The sequence below is a fragment of the Esox lucius genome, chromosome 23 (genome assembly GCF_011004845.1).
Source record: "Esox lucius isolate fEsoLuc1 chromosome 23, fEsoLuc1.pri, whole genome shotgun sequence".
In the NCBI taxonomy this organism is placed as follows: Eukaryota; Metazoa; Chordata; class Actinopteri; order Esociformes; family Esocidae; genus Esox; species Esox lucius.
The window spans coordinates 4021696-4044990 of record NC_047591.1 but is presented as its reverse complement, the minus strand read 5'-3'; the positions used below and the strand labels follow the sequence as shown (position 1 = coordinate 4044990).

At 42.4% G+C, this 23295-nt stretch overlaps 1 protein-coding gene across 1 annotated transcript; it reads right to left on the bottom strand.

Annotated features, from left to right (window-relative positions):
- Positions 1-1210: 1210 nt before the first annotated feature.
- Positions 1211-8529, bottom strand: LOC105020148 (hyaluronidase PH-20-like). The gene is made up of 8 exons (XM_010886886.2): positions 8415-8529; positions 7383-7569; positions 6997-7051; positions 6520-6686; positions 2534-2921; positions 2216-2374; positions 1961-2050; positions 1211-1621 (listed from the first exon to the last, which is right to left on the bottom strand). The coding sequence occupies exons 1-8, from the start codon at positions 8527-8529 to the stop codon at positions 1211-1213; spliced, it is 1572 nt and encodes a 523-aa protein (XP_010885188.2).
- Between the last annotated feature and the right edge of the window lie 14766 nt (positions 8530-23295).

The window sequence follows — 23295 nt, the reverse complement described above, 5'->3', positions numbered from 1 at the left end:
GGTATTGATGTCTACAGCCTCAATCCTTATAAGGAACATGCATATAGTCATAGGCCTCTTTACAGAATTAAGTTTGAAGGTTCCTGTCCACAGGGTAAATCCTTCTAACTTTTAATGACAAATGACCCACAGTAATCTATGTTAATGCTTAATAAGGCTTTGGGCTGTACTTGAGTTACCCCCTCCCCTCGAGTTTCAGCAGGGATGAGAACAGGCTACATAGCATAGCAGGGGTTGTCAATGCACACCCAAGAGGCATTGTTAGGGCTGGGCGGGGAAAACTTGTATTACATTCTCAGGCCGTGTACTCCTGGGAAGAAGATGTGGAACAAACTAGTAGAGGCTCTTGTCATATTATTTCAAAGAAAAGAGAATCCTGCACAGTGCTCTTGCTAGTATCACTTTATTCATAACTTGAATTAGGTTACGCCAGCAATGGTGCACATTTTTCTTATCTCTAAGTCTGTTATAATGTTCCCATGAACACGCAACATGATTTTTGTTTTTATTTCCCAAGCCTTATTAGTAAAATAAAGCTGCAGCTGTAAAAGGTCTCTCCACAATACCAAAACCATAGGTTAGTAACTAATCTGCGAGTCAGAGAGTGAGAGAGAGAAAGAGAGAGAGAGGCATCAGTCACTGGGAATCCAATTTTGTGCTGTATTTACATACAGTCAAATGACAGACAAATAGAAAGTTACAGGGACAAATGCTTTACATGACATAGACTCATCTGTTTTCCGGCTGCAGCATGTTTATCTTGAAGCAATCTTTTGATAGCTGAAATAGAAGCCAAAACAGCAACCAAGCAGGTTGTTCAATACTGCAAACACAATCATTTGTTCGAATGTGCAATCATCTTTGTCACCCTAACCATCTTAATGTGACCTTCAAATACTTACATATTATTAGTAGTAGTAGTATTAGTAATCATAGTAGTACATTATTTGTATTTCAAGTCCCTGATCTGAGTGTGGAGAGGATGAGAAGGCCTCTGCTCTTTTCTACCAGGATTCAAGAATGTGGTGCAAGGTTTGCTTCTCCACACAGGGTTTTTTTATGTTGGTGAGGCATGATGGGACATGACTTGAAGGAGGATCAGGAGACTTGGCACCCATACCACCTTGTCTGTGCTTAAACAGTTCAGTCAGAAAAACCTAGAGCTATACGATCAATTGTTGATCTTTCAGTGTTTTAATGTTTTCAGGTTCTACTCAACAGTTGATTGTTCCATATCAGCTGTTACTTTATGTAATGTCTTTGTCTTGTTGGAAAGACCCAAATGCTTCTTCAGTCTGAACAGCAATGCTTTAGACAGTTGTGTGGGAAGCTTGGGGTGGCATGTCTGTCCTGTATAGCATTGACAGGTGAACCCCCTGGCAAAGGTGGTCAGGTCAGCCAGACTTAGCATGCCCAAAGCCATGTACCTGCCCCTGGCTCGGACGATACGGAAGTTCTCTGAGGACAGGTGGAGGTAGTGGTCTGACTCATAGTGCTTGCGGACACAGCGCCCGTTCCCTTGACACAGGAAGTCGCTGCAGAGCTGGGCGGCCGTTGTCACGTTGGCGACGTACGGGTTGAGCGTGGTGGCGAGGTACGAGGAAAGAGCCTCACATGACCCCTGGAGAACAGGGGAGAACAATGCATCAAAGGAAGATCAAGCAAATTCATGTGTGCTAGAGTTGTAGCGTATCATTTTGAGGCTACTTCCTACCTGCTTCCATTTATAGTTTTGCTCCTCTAACATATTCTACGTCATTTCTTTAAGGTGCTCTACCCCACATAGTTCACTGCTTTTGAAACATGGCATTTCACGCGCAGTGTCTGGTGAGCCATTCCGTTAGGTTAGCACACCATCAACTCTGAACCTGACAGGGGTCAGGGGCGTTGGCATTGCTTTCAGTGGGAACAGGGAGTGTAACATTGAGTTTTGTAGATTGGTGTCAGGGTGTCGGCTAACCTTGTCATTGTAGTCGGCACTGGCCCCCCACAGAACGGCTCCTGAGGCCCCCACAGCTGCACTTTCTCCAATAGTGTTAACCAAGTCCCCCTGGATACCAATAAACAGACAGGCACAGGTCACCGTGCTGGTCAGGGCATGAGGGGAATGACTGCTCACTCTGCTTCATATTTTCACACCTCGGTAATGCTCACACATTACACAAATAGCAAATGAGGAAATATATTTATTTTTTTAAGTTTCCATGAGCCTCACCAGGCTGAGGAAGCGTCGGTTCTGGTCGATGAATACGGGCCGCGTGTACACATAGATAGGTGCGGTGACAGGCCGGGCAGGCAGGGCCGACACCCTCAGGGCCTCCTGCACACGGTTCCTCGACAGCAGGGCGGCACTGTGCCGGTCACCTAGAGATGCCTAACAGAGATCCAGCAGCCATGTAGGAGTCTCTCTTTTACCAAACTAGGAAGTGCTACACATTCAGTACAGCCTACCCGACCACACGGGACACGGGAAAACCTGAAAGAAATGACATTTAGCAATAGCGACCAGGAGAAAGGAAAAAATATGCGTTACCTGCAGATAAATTGAGGGGTAGAGTGCGGAACTAGCCTCCCATAGCCAGAGCAGTTGGTCATTCTGCTCCATCACCTCCCTGGAACACCTTCCCGTGTAACCTGGCTCCGTCCATCCATAGTTGTAACAGTTGGGGAACAGGTAGAATCCCCACAGGTAGTTGGGTCTGAGCCGTGCACCCAAGGACAGGGTCTCTGCCATGTAGCTGCGGGCTGCAGCCTGGAAATGCTCCTTGGCTGCAGCAGTGGCTTGCTGGGCTATGAGGGAGCTGTCCCTGTAGCGGGCGTGGGCTAACGACAGGGTCCTATAGATGAACTTAGGGCCCCAGTTTCTAGTCCAAAGGGGGCGCCAGTCTTCCCAGTCAATCACAGCCAAGCCACGGGCTGTCCTAGAAAGGGATGAATCAGCAAAGTTATGAACTTGCTGTAGAAATTTGAAGGTGAGATTTGTGATCCCAACTCACTGAAGTGGTTCATTGCATGTCTTCGTTAATCTAGGTGTTCATAGTTGAGGTGCCGTACCCACCAGATTTCATTCCTGTGATTTCTTAAGATTGGGGTCTTCAATTCCAGTGTGGCTGACTGGAATATTTTAAGTGTGTGTATCTAAGGTAGTTTTTTCTGAATGGACAGCTTTCCATTATCCCCAGATAAAGCCACTCTGAGGTTATTGCTATGGGTGTGTTTTTTTGGATATTTAATTATTTATGCAATTGCATTGTGCTGAGCACAAGGACTTACGTAATCTGTGAAATTGGAATGTGTAACCTTAGCTGAGAAACAAAATTAAATGTTATTGGAATCTCACAATGTCATTACGGTGCTCCAAACCTGATATGAAATAACCTGTTTTTTGTTTAAATCTTTAGCTTCACTTGGTTATTTTTTGGGGACCTCTCCTTTTGCAATGAACTCTACGAACTCTATGAATACAGTATGCATGCCATTAGGTTCTACTTTAAACAGGGTGGTTCGCTTTCTGAATGCTGATTGGCTGAAAGCCATAAATATTTAACAATAAGGCAAGGTGGGGTGGTATGGCTAATATACAGCTCCGGAAACTTATTTTTCCAAAGTGTGAGGAACAGAAGCGTTCAATTTGCAGTGGACTCTTAATTTTAACCCTTCTGTTCCTCACTCAAAACCTTCCTTTTCAATTTTTTGGAAAGGAAAGAAGAAGGTGCAGTGGTCTCTTAATTTTGGTTAAGTGCGGTTCTTGGCACAATGAATCCATCATATTGTGGATTCTGACTTCATATAACCTTCTAATGAGCTGAGATTAGAAGCACACTCTTAAAGGGAGTGCTCCTAATCTCAGTTTGTTACCTGTATAAAAGACATCTGTCCACAGAAGCAATCAATCAGATTCCAAACTCTCCACCATGGCCAAAACGAAAGAGCTGTCCAGTGATGTCAGGGACACGATTGTAGACCTACACAAGGCTGGAATGGGCTACAAGACCATCGCCAAGCAGCTTGGTGAGAAGTTGACAACAGTTGTTCGCAAATGGAAGAAACACAAAATAATTGTCTATCTCCCTCGGTCTTGGGCTCCATGCAAGATCTCACCTCGTGGAATTGCAATGATCATGAGAACGATGAGGAATCAGCCCAGAACTACACGGGAGGATCTTGTCAAATCTCAAGGCAGCAGGGACCATAGTCACCAAGAAAACAATTGGTAACACACTACGCCATGAAGGACTGAAATCCTGCAGCACCCGCAAGGTCCCCCTGCTCAAGAAAGCATATGAACAGGGTCTCCTTTGTCATATTTTTCATATTATAATGCACCAAATATTTTGACTGAAGTTTGCCAATGAACATCTGAATGATTCAATAGAGAAGTGGGTGAAAGTGTTGTGGTCAGATGAGACCAAGCTCTTTGGCATCAACTCAACTTTCCTTGTTTGGAGAAGGAGGAGGAATGCTGCCTATGACCCCAAGAACACCATCCCCACTGTCAAAAATGGAGTTGGAAACATTATGCTTTGGGAGTGTTTTTCTTTTAAGGAGACAGGACAACTTCACCGCATCAAAGGGACGATGGACAGGGCCATGTACTGTCAAATCTTGGGTGAGAACATCCTTCCCTCAGCCAGGGCATTGAAAATGGATTGTGGATGGGTATTCCAGCATGACAATGACCCAAAACACATAGCCAAGGCAACAAAGGAGTGGTTCAAGAAGAAGCACCTTGAGGTCCTGGAGTGGCCTAGCCAGTCTCCAGACCTTAATACCATAGAAAATCTGTGGAGGGAGCTGAAGGTTCGAGTTGCCAAACGTCAGCCTCAAAACCTTAATGACATGGAGAAGATCTGCAAAGAGGGGTGGGACAAAATCCCTCCTGAGATTTGTGCAAACCTGGTGGCCAACTACAAGAAATGTCTTACCTCTGTGATTGCCAACCAGGGTTTTGCCACCAAGTACTAAGTCATGTTTTGCAGAGGGGTCAAATACTTATTTCACTCATTAAAATGCAAATCATTGTTGTCATGAATTTTTCTTGATTTTTTTGGTTGTTATTCTGTCTCTCATTGTTCAAGTGAACCTAGCATTAAAACTATAGACTGATAATTTCTTTGTCAGTGTGCAAATGTACAAAATCAGCAGGGGATCAAATCCATTTTTCCCTCACTGTAAATATCTCAAGATCTTTTTTTTTTTTGGAAAAATATATTTGTAAGTTGACTTTAAATGTTATCATAACTCGGCCTCTCTGTACCACTGACACTCTGCCTACTAGTGCTTTCTGAAGACCTCTCCCAGCCACTGCAGAACGCTACATGGTTTTTGTTTTATTTTATGATATCCCCAAATTATTTTCAATTTTACATTGAATTTTTTTTTTTTAATTGTTGCACTATTTGCCTGCACAGGGATGAATCCCTGCCCATCCTCATTTCTGACAGACCCATCCTGCCTGGAATGATAATTTAATACCCAATCATGTTACTGACCTGCTGCCAATTGACCTAATTGGTTGTGTGATATTCCACCAGGTTTAGTTTTTTAGCATTACACCACTTTTCCAGTCTTTTTTTGTGGACATACATTTTTCCCAAAACAATAAAATGTCTCAGTTTCAAAATTTGATATGTTGTCTTTGTACTATTTTCTATGTGGATACATATTCAATAGGGTTGAAATGATTTGCGCATTATTGCATTCTGTTTTTATTTACAGGGTTGTATTTTTGGAATCAGGGTTGTATTATTTTAAACCAAGTGCACTATTATGATATTACTTAGTGTATATCAAGTTGAAAAACAATGAACTAAGACATAATATTAGGAATCTCATGTAATTTATTGCAACCTGCACTGTCATTTGTCGATTGCAAAAGAAAAGGAATTCAAAACACATGCTTAACATTAGTGTCTTGTGTTACAAGACATCATAGCTCATCTCATGCCTACGAGACAGGTCTAACATTTGAGCAACTTGGCTTTCTAATATATTTGGTATCCATTCTAGGCAAAATTACAACACTACATATGTTAAGTCTGACAGAAATGTACATTTAAATGGGCATACAGGTTTTATGCATAAATATTTTTCTCAAGAATTCACATTTATATGAAAACGTCTGAGCTCAAAGTGTATCAATAAAATGTATTGATACGCTAACTTGCTCTCTCTGTATCAGTCTGTGTCCATCACTAAGTGTCTTTATATATATATTTATATAAATATTAAGTATTTAATAATAATTTACAATGTCCATATTATTTAATGTTTCTCAACCGTTTATTGATGTTTTTTTGTATGTTTGTTGGGGAGGCACAAAATTCCATTTAGTTAGTTGCCTCCTAAGACTCCCTAGCAGAGCCGGTACTGTATTCATGTTCCTGAAGGACATCCTATATTCTAGCTGCACTCCAATAAAGAAGAAGCTCAGTTGTGGCCCCCTTGGCAATTATCTAAACCAACTGTTGGCCAAATGGTGAATGGTTCAAGTTGGAGTTTTGGAGCTTATTTTAGTACCTGGACGGGATATAATAGTTGATGTCAGCATGGGCCTTGGCCAAACTGGCCCGGAGGTTGCCTCTCTGGGGGATGCCTCCGTAGAACTGCTGCCTGGAAGGCAGGTCCACCCGGGGATAGAGGCCGAGACGGTCAGTATAGAACAAAGACAGGAATTGACCAGGCACCTTGGCAGTAGAAAGGAAGGAAATATTGTTGTTGGGAGTACATCTGACAGATTCTCAACAGAGATGTATTTATTGGTTTCTTCAGGTCATTGCCCACCATTTGCAAATGACCGAGCATTGCGTGCGGTCGTTTCTAAACATTTTGGAATTGAAAAAGTATCTAGAGCTGCGTGTGAAAAGGGCACTCTGTTGCTGAGCTTGCTTAGTTTAAGTGTGAAGTGTGTATTCTGTTTCAGCCCTATTTCCATGTAGTGGACATTTTGAACTTTCACACTGTTTCTATCACATTCTCTCTTGTATTTTCTCTTACCTTGGCAGGTGTGGCCACACCTCTGTAGGGTGAAGTGTCCAGGGAGATATTGTATCTGTTACAGACCAGGTCAGGAATGTTCCAGCTGACTATGAAGGGCTCATTGTGAAACAGAGGCGGGGCGGTGTGGGGGAGAGGAGGGGGAGAGGCTTTGGGGGTGTGAGGGGAAGTGGATTTGGGTAAGGGACGTGTGTTAGGGGGAAGGGGAGCGATCGCCCTTCCAGAGACTGGGTGGACAGTTGTGGAGGTGATATAGAAAGGAGCAGCAGGTGAGGAAAGAGAGAAAAAAGTGCTGATGCTTTTGGGAAAAGGTGCGATGGTCGATTTTGGATGATAAGAGCGTGAGGCTTTGGAGGGACAATTGGGGGAGGTTTTGGGGCGGGTACCGTTGGAACGAGGAGGTGGACGTGGGGAGGTTGAAAGGAAGGGAGGGATGGTAGATGTGAAGCATGAAGTAGCAGTAGTGGGACGGGAAGAGGACAGAGGTGTCAGGGTTGACTGGGAGTGTGATGCACTGCTGGTGTGGGGAGGAGGGACCGTTGTTTTCAGAGGAGGATGGCGAGAGGATTTTGGCTGATGAATGACAAAGATTTTGGGGAGATATTGGGGGGATGTTTTATTTTCGGGATTGGAGGTCGTAGAGATGGGAGGGACTGTGGGTGAGGAGGTGTTGATGAGAAGATCAGTAGAGGATAGAGTGAGGGGAGGGGTGGTGGTTTTGTGGTAATGAGCGGTGGAGGTTTTGGGAAGGGGATAAGCTATGTGGGGGAGAGGAGATGGGGGGCTTCTGAGGAGGTGAGGAAATGTATAGGGGAGAGGAGGAGTAGAGGTTTCAGGTACCGAGGTGGAGGTTGGATGAACGACAGGAGAGTGGGTGATGCTCAAGAGGAGAGAAGCCGGAGAGGACTGATACAGAGAGGTTTCAGGCTGATGAGGGTGGGGAATTTTGGGGAGGGGCTGACTGATAGTCCGTGGGAGTCGAAGGCGGGAGGTTTTGATTTGAGTGTGGGCAATAAGGAGGAGAGGAGGGGCAGGAGAAGGCTGCGAGAGAGGAGGTGAAAGAGATTGGGTTATGGGGGAGAATGTGGTTCTGGGTAGATGTGGGAGGGCAGGTTTGAGGAGACTGTTCGGGGAGATTTTGGGCAGTCGAGTAACAGTCGTTTTGGGGAGACGCCTGTAGGTATGGGTTAGAAAACGGGAGGTATCGGGGAGTCGCGAGCGGGTGGTTTTGGAGAGAGTGAAGGCAGTGGTATTGGAAGGAGGGTGGATGGTGGTAAAGGTAGTGTAAATAAGAGGAGCGGGTGAGGACTGAGAGGGAGGAGGGGCTGAGGTAGGAGAAGAGGAAGAGGTTTTGGAGGAGAGCATCGTGGTGGAAAGTTGGGTTTGAAGAGAGGTGGAGTTTCGTGTAAGAGACCGACTGGAGGCTGTTGGAGGGAGGGGGGCAGTGGAGATGAGGACACCCAAGAGAGTGAGGGTGAGGGTGGATGGCAGCAGCTGTCCGCTGCCTTTGCTCTTCTGGTTGTACCAATCCATCTTTTCCCCTAAGTTTAACAAACCACAGTAACCACTGATTCAAGAATTGAACAGGATGAATTGCATATTCGGTATGTCAATTGTGTATAGGTCACTATCCTAACCAGGCTCCACTGTCTACAATATAATTTATGACTTTAATTTGACAGAAATGCATTTGGGTTGAGAGAATCAATACAGATTCACCAATCTTCCCACAAAACATATTTCAAACCTGTTTGAGAGTCTCTCCCAGGCGATGGGCTTTGTCAGGTTTCTGGCTATGAGAGCTAAGTGCCAGCCTCAAAAATGCCCACAAAGATGACTGCTGCTGTAAGGAAAACCTCCCAGGGAACTGCCATTTGGATAATGACTGTTCACTATCCCTATCCTGCCAAAACGAACCCACAGGCAGACATCACAACAAGGTAGAAGATAGAGGGTACCTGGACATCCCTTCACATCAGGTCTTCACCACAGCTCCTGGATCTGACAACACTGTGGATCCAACAGAGACAGCTCAGTTTTTCGGAAGCTCATCGGACTGGACTGGGATGGTGCTGCAAAACAGCCCTCTGGCGTCCCACAGAGTACAGACTTGACACATATCCGACGCAGACCAACCTGAGGGAAAGCTGGGCTGGATGAGCTGTGTACACGGATACAGCCTGTTTGTCGATAGAGCACGATCTGTTATGGTAGTGGCCGACCAAGTTTGTCTTGGAGAAGGGGAGGATAAAACACCCGGGTGTGAGGTTGTGGAGCGTGTTTAACCTCCATAATGTAGCGGGTGGGGGGGCAGAGAGAGGAGTTTGCCCGGAGTAAATATTTTTGTGGTTCTGTAAGATATTTGTCCAAGCAGGACAGCAAACAGGGCTTGAGTATGTGAAGCGCGTTGGGCCATTGTATGGGGATTTTGAGGGGTTAGGTTCGGCCTGTTTATGAGGCATGTTTTGGACTGGGCTATGCGGCATATGGGGACTGGTATTGTGTAGGGTATGTGTATAGGGCTTGTTTCAGGTTAGGTTAAGGTGGAATTTAAGGGTTGGTATGAGCTTGGGTAGGTTGTTGTAAATTGGGAAAAGGTTCCAGAAGGGAAGATGACAAGCTTTGAATGACAAACAAAGAATGGAACACCGATAGCGGCATAAAAAAACATATTTAACTAATGCACTAATTTCCAAACTTCTTTCTAATTGGCATGATTGTCTTTACAAAGTTCCATTAAATAAGTCGTACCATGGAGGTACCTTACGGTCAACGACACAGGGAATCAGGGCATTCATATCCAGAGGGCCATTCTGCTCATTGGGAACACTGGTTATCTGTGCAGCTTTTAGCTCTGGCCAGACTAGTCGTCTATGCAGACCATCTGACACCTTAGTGAAAGGAATATTACATAACAGGTGTTGCAGTGAATGGGAGAGATTTACTGCAGCGAGGGGCCTCAGTGTTTATGGAACAGACATGTTTATCATCCTGGGCCTCCAGCAAATAAGTATGATTCAGACATACATAAACACATTCTTCTGCCAGCTATGGAAATGCCAAGCCAAAAGAGGGCAGGAGTTATTATCAAGTCTCTCCTCAGCTGACTGTTACAGCATTGTGTACAGCGGGATTGTTCTTGAATTACAGTGGCATATGGGTTTTTTGAAAAATACATTTCAAATAAAATGTATTGTGGGGCATTGTACCAATAAGAAATGTTTAATTAGTTAGGATTTATCTTAAATGGAGACCAGACATGGAATAATCTTTGATATATCTTTTTATTTTGCTCACAAAGGTTAGCCGATGTACTGACACCAAGTGACACAAATTATGCAATCATAAAATGTACTACATACTTCATTTGTGGGATTACCTATTCATTTTATTCCAATTTGGCACTGTTGAGAATGCTCATGCTCTTAGTCTGTATACTTTTCGAAGTTGTTTTTACTGCGTGAACACCAATCACATAAAACTGCGGAGAATATTCTTTTTTGCCATTTAAAACATACGTATGTTTTCTAAATTGATAGCAGGGACCGAAAATTTGCTACTTGACATGTACATTTTATAGGGTGCTCAAGTCAAGAGACAGCTGTGACCACAGCTATTCATAATGACCAACAGGTCAAGCAACGGGCAAACATATAGGCTGGAGAGCTCACATAGAGATGAGAAACCATACAAAACCATAAATCAGACAACAAAATGGCCATTTGAAGTAAAAGTATTTAATTTAGTACACTACACTGAGAACCATTGCGAAGCCACACTGAAATTGAAAAAGGTCTGTATTTCATGATTCACAAAAGCTCCACAACTCTGATAAAGACAAGGACCCTTAAATGCACTTCAAAACCGTCACCATCCAAGTGCTGAATCCCAAATGAACATGTTCCCCTTCTTTTCTTTCCACAACAGTGAAGGGAGTGAAAACAATCGAGGGTGTAGGGCAGTGGTATTCCAATCCGGCCCTCGAAGACAGTTCCACATTTTTTCCATTGCAACCCACTAATCAGGGACTCAGCCCTTTGTACTACCACATTATTAATTGCACCCACTTGGTGTCCCAGGTCTAAATAGGTCCCTGATTAGGGTGTTTCAATTAAAGAATGGAGTGGAATTGACTTCCAGGGCCAGATTTGAATATTTAGACCCTCCAAGGCCTTTGCTAGTGTGCTAGAATGAAGCCTCTCTGAGCGGAGTGTAATCCCATGAAGTATATCACATTATTATAGTGTGATTTTAAACTAAATAAAAGTTTATTTTAAAAGAACACATGATTTAGTTTGTCTAAATTCAAGATAGCTAGGTCTGATGTCTGAATCCAAGGTGACACAAAAATGATGAAATACATCCTAAACAGTTTATAGCTGTTACTTCTAAAAGGACAGGATTTTTTTGTTAATTTTATTAACCCTTAAATTAGGGTCAAATTGACATGTTTGACTTGGATTAGTCAGAAATCCCATTTTTTTTTTTTTGATCTACACAAAATTTTATGATATCCTTAACATTGTGTTTATGAACAAATAAAACCTAAGGCGACCAAACTGAAGAGTTTCAAGGGCCTCTAAAAAAGTGTTAGGGTCAAAATGACCCGATGGTGAAGAATAGATAAAAATACTTGTTGAAAATCCTGCTGAATAGAGATATAGAGTGGAAACTGTCTTACTACATCTCAAAACACACACACACACACACTATGCCTGCCATGGTCAGTGTTTGTCTCAGTACTTCATTACCAGGTCATATGAGGTGTAGAACTGTCACCTGTTGGAGACATTTCACCCACTGAGACCCTGTAATGTCACACACACTAAAAGTTAAATCACCCCTCACCTTTCACAAACACAAGATATTATCTTTGTTATTACTGGTAATGACCTTTTCACGCAGGAAATCTTTGTTGTGTTGTGTGCTGCCATTTGAGATGTGTGGGACAAGTGGTTGGAGTGCTTACCATTTCTTTCCAATCCTGGACCTGAAGTCACTGTTGATGAACGGCTAGACCCTTTTAGGGGACGTTGTCCTTTTTAACAATGTTTGCCTAAATATGGAATACAAATGTGTGGCATGTGACGCAAAAAGAAGTTATGATTGGAATAAGCAGATCTACACTGGAAAATTTGCTGGTGTTAGCCCTGAGAAGAACCAGGGCATGAAGGTGGTGCTAGACATGACTGAAGTCTGGCCTTTGGTTCTACAATATGCATGCATACAATGCATTTGTGCTCTGGTCTGAGATAGTCTCTGCAAACATCATCATGGCTTATTGTGCAGAGATGACTAGCCCTGCTTCATCTGATTTGTGTGTAACGTGTTGACCCGAAACATAAAAGTTGTCACTGATCATAATATCAAGATGTGGGTAAGCAGAACATTGTCTAGAGCTAGGAACATTTAAAAGTATTTGTTAATTTTGTCCATATAGCAAATATAGATACATTTTTGTTTTTTGTTATAAAATATTATGGTTTATCATAAGGTAATGTGGTTTACATCTAGTTCCTGGGAAAATCGAAAGAAATCTGCCAAGAACTCAGAATTCTTTTTTGTTGACCTCCACTAGTCTGGTTGGAATTTGCAGCAATTTCCAAATGCCTGAAGGTACCACGTTCATCTGTACAAACAATAATACGCAAGTATAAACACAATGGGACCACGCAGATGTCATACCGCTCGGGAAGGAGTTGCGTTCTGTCTCCTATAGAGGAATGTACTTGTGTGAAAAGTGAATCAATCCCAGAAGAACAGCAAAGGACCTTGTGAAGATGCTGGAGGAAACAGGTAAAACAGTATCTATGTCCATAGTAAAATGAGTCCTATATTGATATAACCTGAAAGGCCGCTCAGCAAAGGTGAAGCCACAGCTCCAAAACCGTCATAAAAAAGCTAGACCACTGTTTGCAAATGCTGCATCAGGACAAATATCATACTTTTTGGAGAAATGTCCTCTGGTCTCATGAAACATAAATTGAACTGTTTGGCCATAATGACCATCGTGATGTTTGGAGGGAAAAGGGGGAGGCTTGCAAGCTAAAGTACACCATCCCAACGTGAACCACGGGGTGGCAGCATCATGTTGTGGGGGTGATTTACTGTAGGAGGGACTGGTGCACTTAGATTGCATCATGAGGAAGGGAATGTATGTGGAGATATTGAAGCAAAGTCTTAAGACATCAGTCAGGAAGTTAAAACTTGGCTGTGAATGGGCCTTGCAAATGGACAATGACCCTAAACATACTTCCAAAGTTGTGTCAAAAGGGCTTAAGGACAACAAAGTCAAGGTATTGGAGTGGCCATCACAAAGCCCTGACCTCAATCTTATAGAAAATGTGTGGGCAGAACTGAAAAAGCGTGTGCAAGCAAGGAGGCCTACTGTACAAATCTGATGCAGTTACACCAGTTCTATCAGGAGGAATTGGCCAGAATTTATCCAATTTATTCTGGGAAGCTTGTAGAAGGCTAAATGTTTGACCTAAGTTAAACAATTTAATGGTAATGCTACCAAATACTAACTTAGTAAACACCTGACCCACTGGGAAAATAAAAGCTGAAATAAAGCTGAAATAAATTCTCTCTATTATTATTCTGACATTTCACATTCTAAAAATAAAGCTGTAATCCTAACTGACCTAAAACAGGGAATTCTTACTAGGATTAAATGTGAGGAATTGTGAACAACTAAGTTTAAATGTATATGGGTAAGGTGTATTTAAACTTCCGACTACAATTGTAATATAAAAAACCTAGTATATGTTATCATTTATATGACTAATGAGTTGGTTATAGATGTCAAACATTTGTTGGGGGCTAAAATATCAATAGTAAATATTGGGTTGGGATTTCACATCTCGGGTCAATATAACCCTCTAACATAATGAGTGTAACCAAAATGTAGTGTTAATGTAATTTTAATATTTAACAGTGGAACATAATTTCAGTTATGAGTGTGTCCCAAATGTGATGGGCTCATTGATCCATTCGCCATAAAAAAGTAATCAACTTTGAGGCACACTTGTGACTTGAATCATGAAATTCTTATTCCACTTTTATTCAATCAAACAAGCATGAAATGTCCTTTGTTTCATGTTAACCTCAGTAACCAATGAATATTAAAATGTCAAGGTATTTGTTTTGCAGGCTAATTAACCCCTACACCCTGGGTAAACTCCCTCAGTTTTGTGACCTTAGTGCAAATGGACAAATGGAGATCTGAGAATGGGGGGGGGGTTGGGGAATGGGTTGGATTTGTGATTCAGCAAAATATTTTAGCGGTCGATTTGAGATTGGGCTTTAATGTTCTTATAATCTAACTGTAAACTCTGTGACATCCTGTTTGACCTCTAAACTGGTGGTACCCAGCTAAAATAACATAACAATAATGGCTGGGAGAGTTGTCAGTGGAGACACAGGTCAGGACCATATACAGCATCTCACAAAATTGAGTACACCCCTCACATTTCTGTAAATATTTGATTATATCTGTTCATGTGACAACACTGAAGAAATGACACTGCTACAATGTAAAGTAATGAGTGTACAGCTTGTATAACAGTGTAAATTTGCTGTCCCCTCAAAATAACTCAACACACAGCCATTAATGTCTAAACCACTGGCAACAAAAGCGAGTACACCCCTAAGTGAAAATGTCCAAATTGGGCCCAAAGTGTCAATATTTTGTGTGGCCACCATCATATTCCAGCACTGCCTTAACCCTCTTGAGCATGGAGTTCACCAGAACTTCACAGGTTGCCACTGGAGTCCTCTTACACTCCTCCATGATGACATCACAATGCTGGTGGATGTTAGAGACCTTGCGCTCCTCCACCTTCTGTTTGAGGATGCCCCACTAATGCTCAATAGGGTTTAGGTCTGGAGACATGCTTGGCCAGTCCATCACCTTTACCCTCAGCTTCTTTAACAAGGCAGTGGTCGGGGTCATTATCATGTTGGAATACAGCCCTGTGGCCCAGTCTCCGAAGGGAGGGGATCATGCTCTGCTTCATTATGTCACAGTACATGTTGGCATTCATGGTTCCCTCAATGAACTGTAGTTCCCCAGTGCCGGCAGCACTCATGCAGCCCCAGACCATGACACTCCCACCACCATACTTGACTGTAGGCAAGACACACCTGTCTTTGTACTCCTCACCTGGTTGCCATCACACACGCTTGACACCATCTGAACCAAATAAGTTTATCTTGGTCTCATCAGACCACAGGACATGGTTCCAGTAATCCATGTCCTTAGTCTGCAGCTCAGTTTCAGGGTCTTGGCAATCTTCTTATAGCCTAGGCCATCTTTATGTAGAGCAACAATTCTTTTTTTCAGATCCTCAGAGAGTTCTTTGCCATGAGGTGCCATGTTGAACTTCCAGTGACCAGTATGAGGGAGTGTGTGAGCGATAACACCAAATTTAACACACCTGCTCCCCATTCACACCTGAGACCTTGTAACACTATCGATCCTCATGAAAATGGTGAGGGAAAATGGCTAATTGGGCCCAATTTGGACATTTTCACTTAGGGGTGTACTCACTTTTGTTGCCAGTGGTTTAGACATTAATGGCTGTGTGTTGAGTTATTTTGAGGGGACAGCAAATTTACACTAATATACAAGCTGTACACTCACTATTTTACATTGTAGCTAAGTGTCATTTCTTCATTGTTGTCACATGACAAGTTATACCCAAATATTTACACACATTTGAGGGGTGTACTCAATTTTGTGAGATACTGTAGGCACAGGTGACTGGTGTGGAGGTCAGAAGTATAATTCAATCGTTTGATGTTGTAGAGAGTTAATAGATTATTGCACATACCGTAGAGTACACTGATTACACTGGCTTTTAAAACGGGGGAGCAGGAATATTAACCGTAAGACCATCTGCCCAGTAAGCTAAATATTGTGAGACTGAATCACTCAAATGGCAAGATGAAGACTCTGTGGTTAACCCTTATTACTATCAGGTTTTTGCTGGAAATAACAATTTGTTCTCCATCAACTTACCTGGAAAATAACATTTATAAAAGTAATAAAAGGCTTTGAAAATGTCTGACCTGAGTGTATTTTTAAATGCCAACCACAAGTTGGAGCTCCTGCTATTACTCATCAATAAGTTGCCATTATCTTCCACACCAGTGCAATAAATCACATTTTATTTGTCACATATACAGACTGCAATTGCAGCTATGTCCTTGTGTGCTAGTGTCTTTAGCATTGCAGTACTTATGATAGTCAATACTAAAACAGTAAAGGCAATGGCATTTCCTTGGTTTCCTGCCTTCTCCTGGGAATATATTCCTTTAATACCTTGTCAGTATAAGCCTACATATCAGGTCCCTGTTCGCATAAAAGGTTTCTAACCTGAAAGATTTTCTTGTTAAATAATGCGTCTGCTAGTAATTTTAATGAGTGAATTGTGGGATACATTATGATGATCCTTCTGCCTTGAATATACTGCCCTCTTGTGGTACAGCTATATGTATTCTCTGTATCTTTACAAATGAAAAAACTCAAGAAGTGGCTTCCACATCCACAGAGAGGCTATTGTTTTATAATAAACACATCAACTTTGGGACACGGTTGTGGGACACACACATGTCCCTGAATGATGCAATTATTGGTCCACTTAATTAATAAAATGAGCATTAACAACTGCAAATATTATTCAGGGTTATGTGCCAAATCTGGAAATCGGACATGGAAAAAATGCTAATGTAATATCATATGTTACATTAATACATTCTTTTGCAATACATTGCACTAAAATCTCAAACATGGTCCCTTATGGGATTCCAATTTGCCCGTGCATTGTTGCACACTCACCAGTAGGGACCACTAGATGGTCAAAGTAGGTACACCCTTGATCATTTTCACTCAATTGGAACACTTGTGCAAACTGAAGGCCAGGGGTCAGTTGAAGCAGGTAGGGGTTAATTTAGGTGTTACCATCCCTTTCTATCTGTCACATTCCATTCTCTCTCCTCTCCGCCTCTCATAATAACTTCCCTCTTTACTGTCGGTTACATCATCAGTTATTTCTGTTCTGTTACAGCACCGCTTCCCAATCACTCACCACCTCCATGTGAGACAGGGAGAGCGACACGTACATTTTCATGTGAGTCTGTGTGCAAGTGTGTGTGCGTGTTTCTATGTGCTGTGTGTACAGGGCTGCCAGTGTGTCCGAAGCAGTAGTGTTTCCACCTCCTGAAGTCCTGGTGTTCACGTCTGGGTCAAAGGGTAGCCCTCGGTCGCGTGTCAACTTGTTTCTGACAGTAAGTAGCAGAACACAGCAAATGCAATAAAACATTTATTTTTTCCCCCTGCAGTTTTTCCATTGCTATGACACTCAATAAACCATGTAACCAAATATTTAGTTGGGCTGGTGAAAGGTCTAGCCTGCTATCTAAACTTGTAGTCCAGTAATAATGTGTGAATAATGACCAAGTATGTATGGCCTGTGGCTTGGGCTTCCGGGCCTTTAGCCCTAGATCTTTTAGAAGTAGGCTCTTTTGATCCAATTCCAATAGAGATTTCAGATTTGATTTGGTCTGACAGGTTTGCCTAACCTCGCATATAACTGCCTGAAGATGTCTGCTTGTTTTGTGAGCTGACATCAACGCAGCTGAGATGGTGTTAAGAAACGCGGGTAGTGAGCCACTGAGAACCCACCCACCCACTCAGCCCATGACAATCTGTACAAGTCCCTTGCAAATTTGGTGACATCCCTAATCATGATATAAGCCCGAGGCTTTAAGCTTCAGGGGCCCCCTGTTAATATTAATATTCTCACTCAGACAGAATATTAACATGACTACACAAGGTATAGCAAAGTTGACTTTAAAATGACAACGTTTCTGTCCTCCCTGTGACAAAATGGGTAGAATGTAGGTAATTGCCTCGAAAACTGTATTCTTTTCTGTGACCCATCCATCTTCTTCCGCTTATCCGGAGCCGGGTCGAGGGGGCAGCAGTCTAAGCAGGGATGCCCAGACTTCCCTCTCCCCAGACACTTCCTCTAGCTCTTCTTTTCTGTGACATTTAATTTAATTTAATTGCAGGAAATCCCTCATCCAGCGGTCCAATGGAAACACTCCCTGGTCCGTGCACATATGCGGATTCTGGCTAGGGACCCGGATTCAATAACCGTCTACCCCCTCACCATGATGTCTCGTCTTCACCTGTCTCCCTATGACTATCACTGTCAATTATGCCTTATTATAAATGATGGCCTTATTATGATGGCTCTGCTGTAATGTTGGGGCCCCCCAACTAAATTTAGCTAAGGGCCTTAACAAATAGAGCTTCCCCTGTCTCTCTTTCTCTCAATCACATTCTCTGTCTGCTTGGGTTTGAAGCTGTCATATAAGACTTGGTGACAAAGAGTTAAACTTCAATCAAGTACAATAATTGCTGGGCTACTCCTAAGCTACATAGGCTGGAGGGTAATGGTTAAGTATCCAGAACAGGCATGTACAATTGTGCTCATAAGTTTGCATACCCTGGCAGAAATTGTGAAACTTTGGTGTTGATTTTGAAAATATGACTGATCATCCCATACAAACTGTCTTTTTTTTTATAGCTCCTTTTTAAATCATAATGATAACAGAAATCATCCAAATGGCCCTGATCAAAAGTTTACATACCCTTGAATGTTTGGCCTTGTTATAGACACACAATGTGACAAACACAGGTGGAAATTGCAATTAAATGTGAATTTCCCACACCTGTGGCTATTTAAATTGCAATTAATGTCTGTTTATAGTCAATTGCTTTGTTAGCTCTCACGTGGATGCACGGAGCAGGCTAGATACTGAGCCATGGGGAGCAGAAAATAACTGTCAAAAGACCTGCATAACAAGGTAATGGAACTTTATAAAGATGGAAAGGAATATAAAAAGATATCCAAAGCCTTGCAAATGCCAGTCAGTACTGTTCAATCACTTAAGAAGTGGAAAATTCAGAGATCTCTTGATACCAAGCCAAGGTCAGGTAGACCAAGAAAGATTTCTGCCGAAACTGCCAGATTAATTGTTTGGGATACAAAGAAAAACCCACAGGTAACCTCAGGGGAAATACTGGCTGCTCTGGAAAAAGACTGTGTGGTTGTTTCAAGGAGCACAATATGACGATACTTGAACAAAATTAGCTGCATGGTCGAGTTGCCAGAAAGAAGCCTTTACTGCACCAGTGCAACAAAAAAGCCTGGTTACAATATGCCTGACAACATCTTGACACGCCTCACAGCATCTGGCACACTGTAATTTGGAGTGACGAGACCAAAATAGAGCTTTATGGTCACAACCATAAGCGCTGTGTTTGGAGAGGGGTCAACAAGGCCTATAGTGAACAAAATACCATCCCCATTGTGAAGCATGGTGGTGGTTCATTGATGTTTTGTGGGGGTGTGAGCTCTAAAGGCAAGGGGAATCTTGTGAAAAATGAATGGCAAGATGAATGCAGCATGTTATCAGAAAATAATGACAGACAATTTGCATTCTTCTGCATGAAAGCTGCGCATTGGATGCTCTTACACTTCCAGCACAACAATGGCTCTAAGCTCAAGGCCAAGTTGACCCTCCAGTGTTACAGCAGAAAAAGGTGAATGTTCTGGAGTGCCCATCACTGTCTCCTGACCTTAATATAATTGAGCCACTCTGGAGAGATCTCAAACATGCGGTTCCCGCAAGACAACCAAAGACTTTGCATGACCTGGAGGCATTTTGCCAAGACGAATGGGCAGCTGTACCACCTGCAAGGATTCGGGGCCTCATAAACAACTATTAGTAAAGACTGCACACTGTAATTGATGTTAAAGGGGGCAATACACAGTATTAAGAACTAAGGGTATCCAGACTTTTGAACAGGGGTTAATTGTTTTCTTTGTTGCCACGTTTTGTTTTATGATTGTGCCATTCTGTTATGACCAACAGCCTGAATGTGAATCCCATTAGAAATAAAAGACGTGTTTTCCCTGTTCACTTATGTTTTCTTTACAAATGGTACATACACTCACCTAAAGGATTATTAGGAACACCTGTTCAATTTCTCATTAATGCAATTATCTAATCAACCAATCACATGGCAGTTGCTTCAATGCATTTAGGAGTGCTGTCCTGGTCAAGGCAATCTCCTGAACTCCAAACTGAATGTCAGAATGGGAAAGAAAGGTGATTTAAGCAATTTTGAGCGTGGCATGGTTGTTGGTGCCAGACGGGCTGGTCTGAGTATTTCACAATCTGCTCAGTTACTGGGATTTTCACGCACAACCATTTCTAGGGTTTACAAAGAATGGTGTGAAAAGGGAAAAACATCCAGTATGCGGCAGTCCTGTGGGGGCAAAAATGCTAGAGGTCAGAGGAGAATGGGCCGACTGATTCAAGCTGATAGAAGAGCAACTTTGACTGAAATAACTACTCGTTACAACCGAGGTATGCAGCAAAGCATTTGTGAAGCCAAAACACGCACAACCTTGAGGCGGATGGGCTACAATAGCAGAAGACTCCACCGGGTACCACTCATCTCCACAACAAATAGGAAAAAGAGGCTACAATTTGCACAAGCTCACCAAAATTGGACAGTTGAAGACTGGAAGAATGTTGCCTGGTCTGATGAGTCTCGATTTATGTTGAGATATTCAGATGGTAGAGTCAGAATTTGGCGTAAACAGAATGAGAACATGGATCCATCATGCCTTGTTACCACTGTGCAGGCTGGTGGTGGTGGTGTAATGGTGTGGGGGATGTTTTCTTGGCACACTTTATGCCCCTTAGTGCCAATTGGGCATCGTTTAAATGCCACGGCCTACCTGAGCATTGTTTCTGACCATGTCCATCCCTTTATGACCACCATGTACCCATCCTCTGATGGCTTCTTCCAGCAGGATAATGCACCATGTCACAAAGCTCGAATCATTTCAATTTGGTTTCTTGAACATGACAATGAGTTCACTGTACTGAAATGGCCCCCACAGTCACCAGATCTCAACCCAATAGAGCATCTTTGGGATGTGGTGGAACGGGAGCTTCGTGCCCTGGATGTGCATCCCACAAATCTCCGTCAACTGCAAGATACTATCCTATCAATATGGGGCAACATTTCTAAAGAATGCTTTCAGCACCTTGTTGAATCAATGCCACATAGAATTAAGGCATTTCTGAAGGCGAAAGGGGGTCAAACACAATATTAGTATGGTGTTCCTAATAATCCTTTAGGTGAGTGTATATTATAAATCCTCCAAGGGTATGCAAACCTTTGAGCACAACTGTAGTTACAGGCAAACAAACAGTATGACAAAATGTCTTACGGTTGTCCATGCAGTCCCACGCAGCATGTTAGTAGATTACTTGAATTGTCTGTGTGACTTCTCAAGCTGTGTCTCACACAGTGATTCCCCGGTATCATATGTTGTCTCATCCAATAGGGGATGACATGACATGAATTTCTAGAGCACAGCACCCATATATAGTAGATCTAGGCAAGTAGGCCACACCATGACCTATCTGTTAACCTGACCTACATCTAGTGTTAGCCCCAACAGTGCAACAATATGCTTAGGAAAAAGTTAAAATCTCCTACATTTCTTAGAGATCCTTGTGATTCATTTAAATTTATGATGAAGGGATGGAGAAGAAAATAATTTGAACATTTGAAAAATCTGATTTATTCAGAGTTTATATATATATGTGTGTGTGTGTGTGCTTTTTAAAATACTGTATGCCTATTTGCCTCTGAATTTTAAAACAAACCGTTTACCTACTCTGCTGACTTTAGTGAATACAGATCATGTTAAAAAAAAATCTATTAACCTATATAATTTCTGGCCATTGTGGACATTTAAAGAGGTGTAGTATAATACAAATGTTTTAGTCTGTCACAAAGACCACACTGCTGCTGGTTAAAGCTAATATTGATATCAAGCTGCCTCACCACACACAACGCTGGTGTTAATTCGAAATAGGCGTTTGTGTTTGTAAGGTTCACCACCACAGCCTGTTTAAAACTCAGCTGTTATCGTAACTTGTAGTTCACAATTGTCGTAATTGTCATAGTAGTCAAAATTGTTATAATGGTCAGAATAATCATCCTCATCGCCGTTCCACTTAGACTCACAAATGAAGCAATGTGCACAACATTTTCTTTCTTTGACAAGTTTATACCCTGAGCGGACATTCCATGGGAATCTGTGTCTCACTGACCCATAGTAAAAAGATCTTTCTCCCACTGCCTTCTTGTTTGCCTGCCTGTCTAGCTGGTTCCACAGGTTCCTACAAACATCACTCCGCAGAGGGAGGTCTCCGGAAACCAAGCACTACAGATGAGTTGCATCATATTACTAGAACCACGTGAACCATTTCCCAATCATGTTGTCCTACTCAGGTTTGGTTCCTCACTGTTCACTCACCGTATAGCCTCGCCAAACTTTAGGGAGAGGCCAGAGCCTGCTATCATTCAGGAAGCCAAAAGAAAAAGATAAAAGCCTATTGTCCTGATCCTCGTCTCATCGGGTTGGTTGTGTGTGTGTGTGTGTGTGTGTGTGTGTATGACTAGTCAATCTGTTACAGGCTGAAATTGGGAGGTGAGGGGGTTGGACAAGATAAAGCATAGTGCATGCATCTCAACCCCTCTAGGCTCCATTATGAAATATGCATCAGAAAGACAAGCATGTTGCCCTTGAATGCCTGTTTAGGATTTGCTCCATGTTGGGCAGGCAACTGTCAGCTGTGGAAACAGAAATATTTATGTGGGGTACTTCAATTGTACTGTTGAAAAGAAAAGGTTTAAATGTGACTTCATAGAGATACCGTTTCTCATAAGCAGTGATTAATTCCTGCCATATGCACACTATTGCCCCTAACGCTACACTTGACAACTGGAGCAGAATCAAATTATTTATTCTACTTATATTCTTGTTATTTTCATTGAAATAAAATTATCATTCCCCATTGCTTAAAATATATAATCATATGAACAACGAAATGTGTATTTAATGGAAATGTATTAAGGTGAAATAATAAACAATATACTTCATGTCATCCTACTCGGTCCTTTTCATCTTATATGATCCCATTAAGTTCTAGGCCTATCCCACACCTCCCCTCCTTTTCCTCGTGATAAACATATCCTGCTAGCATCAAATTGGCAACCTGCACCTTCTGTCTCCGCCCGGTTTTGCACGAACGGTCCATTAACCCACTGCCCTTCTCGCTAGTTACATTCCAGTATAAAACGGGTTGTCCGACTGGGTCGTATCATTCTCTTACTTATTCTTTTAATTTTGGTTC